At 38.6% G+C, this 7,991-nt stretch overlaps 1 protein-coding gene across 1 annotated transcript; it reads left to right on the top strand.

Moving 5' to 3' along the window:
• Positions 1-297: 297 nt before the first annotated feature.
• On the top strand, positions 298-3,539 carry LOC118892053. Its single transcript, XM_036846090.1, has 3 exons — positions 298-605; positions 2,418-3,266; positions 3,532-3,539. Exons 1-3 carry the CDS (start codon positions 338-340, stop codon positions 3,537-3,539), a joined length of 1,125 nt encoding a protein of 374 aa, XP_036701985.1. The 5' UTR covers positions 298-337.
• The last annotated feature ends 4,452 nt before the right edge of the window (positions 3,540-7,991 follow it).

Raw genomic sequence — 7,991 nt, 5'->3', positions numbered from 1 at the left:
CCTTTCTAAGGAGAAATTAATGGCGGCTCATAATATAATTAATGAACAGCTTGCTTTGGGCAGACTAGAAAAGTCTAATAGCCCTTGGAATACTCCTATATTTGTTATAAAGAAAAAATCGGGAAAATATCGTTTATTGCAAGATTTACGTGCTGTTAATCAAACTATGGTAATTATGGGAGCTCTGCAACCAGGTTTGCCTTCTCCTGCAGCCATACCTAAAAATTATATGATTATTATTATTGATCTTAAGGATTGCTTTTTTACTATTCCTCTATTTCTGGCTGATAAGTTGCGATTTGCTTTTAGCTTACCCTCTTTAAATTTTATAGAACCTATGCAACGTTATCAATGGAAAATGCTGCCTCAGGGTATGGCTAATAGTCCTACTTTATGTCAACAGTTTGTAGCTCAAGTTATTGCTCCTGTTCGTAAACAGTTCCCTCAGATATATTTTATTCATTATATGGATGACTTATTACTTGCTTATTCTGATAAACATATTTTACTTAAGGCTTATAATTCCCTTCAAAGTCATTTGTCACGATCAGGACTAGTCATTGCTGCTGACAAAGTACAGATGAACCCACCTTTCTCATATCTTGGTAAGTATATCACAAATTATAATATTACACCTCAGAAGATAGAGATACGGACTGACGTTCTTAAAACTCTAAATGATTTTCAAAAGTTATTAGGAGATATTAATTGGCTGCGACCTTCTTTAAAATTAACTACGGGTCAATTACAGCCTCTTTTTAATATCCTAAAGGGAAGCCCTGATCCTTCTTCCCCTCGTATTTTAACTTCTGAAGCTCAACAAGCACTCAAGCTTGTAAACAAAGCAATACAATCTGCTCAGCTAACTAGAATTGAGCCTTCTTTACCTATACTATTAATAATCTGTGCTACGTCACATACCCCTACCGCCTTATTATGGCAAGAAACAGGAATTCTTGAATGGATTCATATGAAAAATACGCCTAATAAAGTCATTACACCTTATTATGAGTTAATAGCAACCCTTGTTCAATTGGGTCGTAGAAGAAATATTCAGTTGGTAGGATATGAACCAAATTCTATTATTATACCTTATACTACTTATCAATATTCTTGGCTATTATTTGTCTCTGATTTTTGGGCTCTTGCTTTTGCTGGATATTCAGGAATTATTGATAATCATTATCCTTCTAATAAGCTCCTTCATTTTGCTACTCAACATCTATTTATTTTTCCTAAAACTATCTGTTCAACTCCTATTCTCAATGCCCCAAATGTTTTTACTGATGGTTCTGCCAATGGCATCGCTGTTGTTATTTCTGATGACTTACTTCATAAAGAACAAACAGATCATACCTCTGCCCAACGAGTTGAATTACATGCGATTTCCTTGGCTTTTCAAATCTTTTCACATTGTTCTTTTAATCTCTATACAGATAGCCATTATTTGGTTACTATTTTGCGTAACATAGAAACTGCTATAATTAGCAATACTGTTGATTCTCAATTGTTTCAGACTTTCTTTCAACTACAAAAGATTATTCGTCAGCATGACTTTCCTGTAGCCATATTACATATTCGAGCCCATTCAGGTCTCCCTGGCCCATTGTCTTTGGGAAATCAATTGGCTGACGAAAATACAAAGATTATAGGCTTAAGTTTATCTCAACCTCAGGATCTTGCTACTCAATCACATAATTTACATCATCAATCTGCTGCTATGCTTCAAAAACAATTCTCTATTTCTAGAGAAACAGCCCGATACATTGTTAAGTCCGCTCTAAATGTTTACCCCACCTTCCTGTTCCACAATTTGGAGTCAATCCTCGGGGTTTACTCCCTCATCATCTTTGGCAAATGGATGTTACTCATATTCCCTTTTTTGGTAAATTACAATTTGTTCATGTAACTGTTGATACTTACTCTAATTTTATATGTGCTACGCCTTTGGCTGGGGAATCTACTAAATATGTAATTACTCATTTATTTCATTGTTTTGCATCTATGGGAATTCCTAAAGCTTTAAAAACAGATAATGCTCCAGGATATACGAGTAAAGCTTTTGCCAATTTTTGTGCAACTTTCCATATTTCACATAAAACAGGCATTCCCTACAATCCTCAGGGTCAAGGTATTGTAGAACGTGCCAACCAACAATTAAAAATTACATTACAAAAAATAAAAAAGGGGGAATATGATAGATCTCCTCAGATTATGCTTAATCATGCTTTATTTATTTTAAATTTTTTAACTTTAGATGCATTTAGTCACACGCCTTATGAACGATTGTTTACAGGTCTTTCTGGAACCCCTCCTGAAAAAGCGCTTGTTAAATGGAAAGATCCCATGACTAACCTTTGGCATGGACCAGACCCTGTTTTAGTATGGGGCCGAGGCCATGTTTGTGTTTTCCCTAGGGAGGCAGACTCTCCTCGGTGGCTCCCGGAGCGCTTGGTTCGACATTATCATGCCATCACCAATAAACACCCTAACTCGAAGAATGCGTCGCCTGAGGCTCTCGCAATCGACCACAGCACACCCCAACTGGTTCCCCCGGCAGACGAGAAGAATGCGGCGACGGAGTAGGAGACAACTTGTCAGGGAGGCGAGGGGAGATCGAAATCAAATTACTTGGTATCAATTGCAATGTTTAGTATTTCAAGCACATAGGATTATGGAGGAGAGTGCTCATCCTCGCTCTCCTCTTACCTTTTTTTTAGCCATGATAGCTGTATTGGCAGCCCCACCTATAGAGGCTAAATCTTATTGGGCTTATGTACCCGATCCTCCTTTATTACAACCTGTTACATGGTCTGAAGCTGACCTTCCAATTTTCTATAATGATTCTACTTTTGGAAGAGTGCTAGGAAATTTGCCTATTACTAATACTTCTGTTAATTACTCTAATTGGTTTAATACTCCCCCTGTTTGTTTAAGTCCTATGAGTACCAATTCTGGTTGTGTTAAGGCTGTTGCTTTAGAACATGCTATTTCTTACCAAACCACTGTAAATTCTCAATTTTTTACTCATTTACGTAAAAATTATAAAGCTGTGGGATCTAATATTTGTCTTCCTTGCAAACAGACTGTTCCTAGACGAGAAGATTTATCCACCTTTGTATTTTGGTATAAGGATAACGTTCCCATTCACATGAATGCTAGAGTAACTAAGCTTGCTTCTAATACTTCGTTGGGTCATTCTCTATGCGTATATCGCTTGAGGATTGAAGATACTGGACATTATTTGTGTATTGAAACTACCATAGGTAATCAAGGGACGTTATTAGCTGGACATCAAATTACGGTCGTAAAGACTGTCACAGGACTACAATTTCCTGCTTTTATAGCTTCTGAATTCCCGCAGTTTGATTTTCCTGTTTGTAATGATACATGGACTAAAGCCTCTGTCTGGTGTACTTTAGATTATGATAATGGCACCATACTAGTTTCTTCTGTCCCCGTTAATAATAACAGCCTTGTTTTTTACAAGCAATGGGAATTCTGGAAACTTGCCTTATCCTTTTCTTATAGACCGGTGATTACTTGCATCGCTCCTCCTTATGCTTTATTGATTGGAGATTTAATTGTAGAAAACACTATGAATCCTATAGGTTATAATATTACTTGTGTTAATTGTATCTTTAGTAGTTGTGTTTTGCCCGTTAAAGGATCTACATCTGTTATGATTATGAAGCAACCTTCTTATATAATGTTACCTGTTAATTTGTCTGAACCATGGTACCATAACACTGGCATGCAAGCCTGGCTGGAATTGACTGAAGCATTAAAACGACCAAAGAGATTTATAGGTGTTCTAATATGTGCAATCCTAGCCTTAGCAGCTTTAACTGCTACTGCGGCCACTTCTGGGATTGCTCTTTCACAAACTATTCACCAGGCTCATTATGTTAATCAGTTATCTAAAAATACTAGTGTAGCATTAGCCCTACAAAGTCATATTGATACCCAACTAAAAACGGAAGTAGATGAATTAAAAAATGTTCTAATAAGAATAGGGGATCAAGTTATGGCTTTAAAATTAAAAATGCGTTTGATTTGTCATGCCAAATATACCTGGATTTGTGTAACTCAACATTTATATAATGATTCACAATGGGATTGGGAAAAAGTAAAAATGCATATATTAAGTGTATGGACTGATGGACACATTAGCCTTGATATTCAGAAGTTAAATGCCGAAATACAAGCTATTCAAGAGGCCCACCTGGACGAAGATGGACCCCAGAATTTGATTCAAGGATTATTAGATCAACTACAAGGGCTAAATCCGATACAATGGATTCATGGAGGGCTCTCAGGCCTGATATCAATTGGTGTACTACTTTTATTGGTGATCGGTTTATTACCTTGTGTTGTTAGATTTGTAATGGGGCGCTTCGCTGTCTTGCGTCAGGATGTTCATGGCTTAAAACTACATTATCAAGCTTTAAAAAATAATAAAAAAGGGGGAAATGTGGTGGCCCCCAAGCTGTAAGCTTATTCAGCTTTCTGCTTTCCGGAGAACTGCTTGTCTCTTTCTTGGTATGCACTCCTGACGCTGCGGTATTGAGCGTAAAAAAGGAAAATGGCTTGCGGCCAGTTTCGTTCCAGGTGCCTGCTCTGGATCTAAGAGCCCCTGGTTGTTCCCCAGAAGAAGGACGTGCTGCCCTGAGGGGGAAGTCTGTATCTCCAAAGAACGGCCCATAAGGCATGCTGACACATAGATAGTGGCGCATAGATAGTGGCACATAGATAGTGGTGCATAGATAGTGGCGCATAGATAATGGCGCATAGATAGTGGCGACAGAATTATGTGGAAATACAAGGTTTACTGATTTGTTGTCTGGTATTCGTTCCGTACTAAACCTATATATACATTCATGCTCTTTGAATAAACTTGCCTTGCAACCATCAGTTGTCTTGGCCCTTCTGACCCCCTACTGGTGCTTTTCAGTTCCTTACCCCTCACTGCCAGGAACTTCTAGCTTTCTGCAGCCGGTCTGCGGCAGTGTACAGAAAGGGAACTGATGTAATGATGTTACCAGAGCATTTAAATATTTGCCAGTTCTCTCAGAATGAACCACAAACTTCCAGAGAGAAGAGATAAGAAAAAGAACTAGTGCAGAGCTTACTAGCAAAACAAATATGCTATGGGAAAGCTCCACACAGAATTCTCGATCAAGAGGTCCCAGTAACAGAAAATGCTGGTGCATGTATCCTCAATAAATTCCATCTCTTTTCTCTAGTTTGGTCTGGTTATCACTTCGCATCCACTGTTTTCCTCAGCCATAAAGCAGGGCTGCATTGATCTCCCAATGTACTTACTCAACACTTAGAGCATCTTCTACAATCCAGGCATATCGACATTAGACACATAAAGGCAAATAAGACACTGTCCTTGCTCTCAAGCATCTTGTGACTCCAGTGAGGGAGAAAGACAGGCAAAATGATAGAGTGTGATAAGTGTCATAACCCAGATATGCCCAGGATGCTGAGGGAGCAAAGGAAGCACAGCTAAACCAGATGTGTGGAGCAGAAAGATCACCAGAGAAAATTGGTTGGGCTGAGTTTTGAAGGATGAAGGGTAATTAGTTAAAAAGAAAAGGAGGAAGAGTGTACCAGGCAGACAGAACAGCATATGCAAAGGCATGGAAGCATAAAAAAGCAGATATCTTTAGGAACTTTAATATCACAATATGATTGGAATGAAGAGTATGTTTCAGGTGGAGACAGTAATCAGGGGAGGCCAGAGAGGTAGGCAGGAGAAAGATCATTATAAACCTTAATTCCTAAGCTAAGAAATTCCAACTTTATCTGGAAAGCTTTGGTAGACCATGGAATATTTTAGGCTGAGGATGAATCTGATTTTCCTAATGAAAAGATGAAAGGTTTTCTTATGCTGCTTATTTGGACAGAGAAACAGAGGGGAAAAAAGAAGCAAGGAAAGGAGAAACAGGAAAAGGGAGAGTCACAGAAAGCAAGAAAAGTAAGGAAAGTAAAGGTAAGAAGAAAAAGCAGAAAAGAAGGAATTGGACCTTTTAAAAAAATTGTTAAAACATAGAATATTTTCATGACTTTGGGGTAGGCAAAAGGCTCTTAAAGAGGACACAGAAAACATTAAACATAAAATTGATAAATTAGACAATATTAAATCTAAGAGCACCTGTTCATCAAAAGACATTATTAAGAGAATTAAAAGGCAACTCCACAGTGGAAAGGATATTTGCAATTGCATACATCAGATAAGGGACTCACATCCAGAATAACTTTCATAGATCAATAAGAAAATGACAGATAACCCAACAGAAAAATGTATAGACGATTCACAAAATAAGCTATCCAAATAACCAATAAGGACAGGAAAGATTCTCAACTCCATTAGCCATCAGGGAAATGCAAATTAAAACCACATTAAATGCTATTACACATTCACCAGAATGGCTGAAATGAAAAAGTCCATTTTCAGAATCTACTAAAGCTGAATATATATTCCCTATGACTCATTAATTCTACTCCTAGGTATACATCCTAGAAGGTACTAGGATGTTCATAGCAGCACTATTTGCAATAGGTAAACCATAGAAACTACCTGAATACCCTCAGTAGTTGAATGGAGGACTAATTTGTGGTATATTCACAAAAATGTGATACTTTACAGCAATGAGAACAAATGATCTACAGGAACATGCAAAAATATGGATGAATTTCATGAACATAATGATGAATAAAAGGAGCTAGGCACAGAAAAGCACATCCTGTACAGTTCCACTTACATAAAGTGCAAAAAGAGACAAGGTGATTCTATATGGTTGGAGTCAAGATAGAGGTTGTTGGGGAGGGTAGCACTTGAACTTGAGGAAAGTGGGCAGGATTTGTAGACAGAACAAATTTGGAGTCAAACACAAGAGGTTTTAGGGTTTTATACAGCATTTAAGATTCTAGCTTGCAGTGTTTGGGGACATTGATAAGATGACTATCTAAGGGGGAGGATTTGGGGTAGGGACAGGGCCCAAGGAATGACAGGAAATTACACCTCTCCTCTCAATAGCCACAGAATCTAAAAATTCCCATTAAGTGGCTCATTCCTTTGGGTTAAGAACTTCCCTTTCTGGACAGAGCAAAAGAGAGGTAGGGCTATGGTCCCTGGTGTAATGCAGACCCGTTTCCCTTACATATTTATAAAGGACAGTATCTGAGCCAGAGGGCTCAGCAACGCCCTGTGACTTGCCCTCTGTAAGTGATGCTGGGAATCCTACTGAGTTGTCAGCCTGAGAAAGAGGCAGAAACCACCTGAGATATGAGAAATCCCAAGGACCTTAAAAGTCCGCTGCTCTAGTGAACCCTCACTGTTGGCCACAGGAAGCCCTAGCTAACAGGAGAAACCACAGGTAGGCTTAGGGGGTGGTGTTCACAAAAGAAAAATCTAGAAGCATCTCTCTCGTCCACCTGCAAGCCTGCTTTACCACCAAGAAGTCTCTTTTGGGAGGCATTGGCATGAACAGTAGACAGGAGGGTCAGACGAGAGAAGACCCATTACCCAAGCTCTCTGACACTATTACCATCCTGGCTGAATCATCTTCAACATCCAAAGAGAGACTACATAGAGATGACTAGTTTTGGAATGCATACTTCCCTGTGGAGGGAGGACAGCCATTCCTCATCAGGAAATGGGGTGACATTGGAGGCTCAGAAATTCTGTGTACAGTCTACAGGCAGCAAGAGACTAACTGTCCAACTTCTGGTGGAGAAGGCAACCTGGAAAGGTTGGGTTAAATCAAGTCTGCTTCTAGCTCTTTCAGCCATGACCCACAAAGAGAAACACATTTTACACTGAAACCCAATATACACATACACAAATCTGAGTTGTTATCAATTGCAAGATAAACCATAATTTTACCACTGACAAAGAAAAAAATGTTGTCTATAATAAAACTTATCCTGATTTAAGAGATTTATGATGAAATAATGTATATCCTATATGGAATGCTACG

The sequence above is a fragment of the Balaenoptera musculus genome, chromosome 3 (assembly GCF_009873245.2).
Source record: "Balaenoptera musculus isolate JJ_BM4_2016_0621 chromosome 3, mBalMus1.pri.v3, whole genome shotgun sequence".
In the NCBI taxonomy this organism is placed as follows: Eukaryota; Metazoa; Chordata; class Mammalia; order Artiodactyla; family Balaenopteridae; genus Balaenoptera; species Balaenoptera musculus.
Note: the sequence above shows the minus strand (reverse complement) of the source record. Positions and strands in the feature narration are given on the sequence as shown.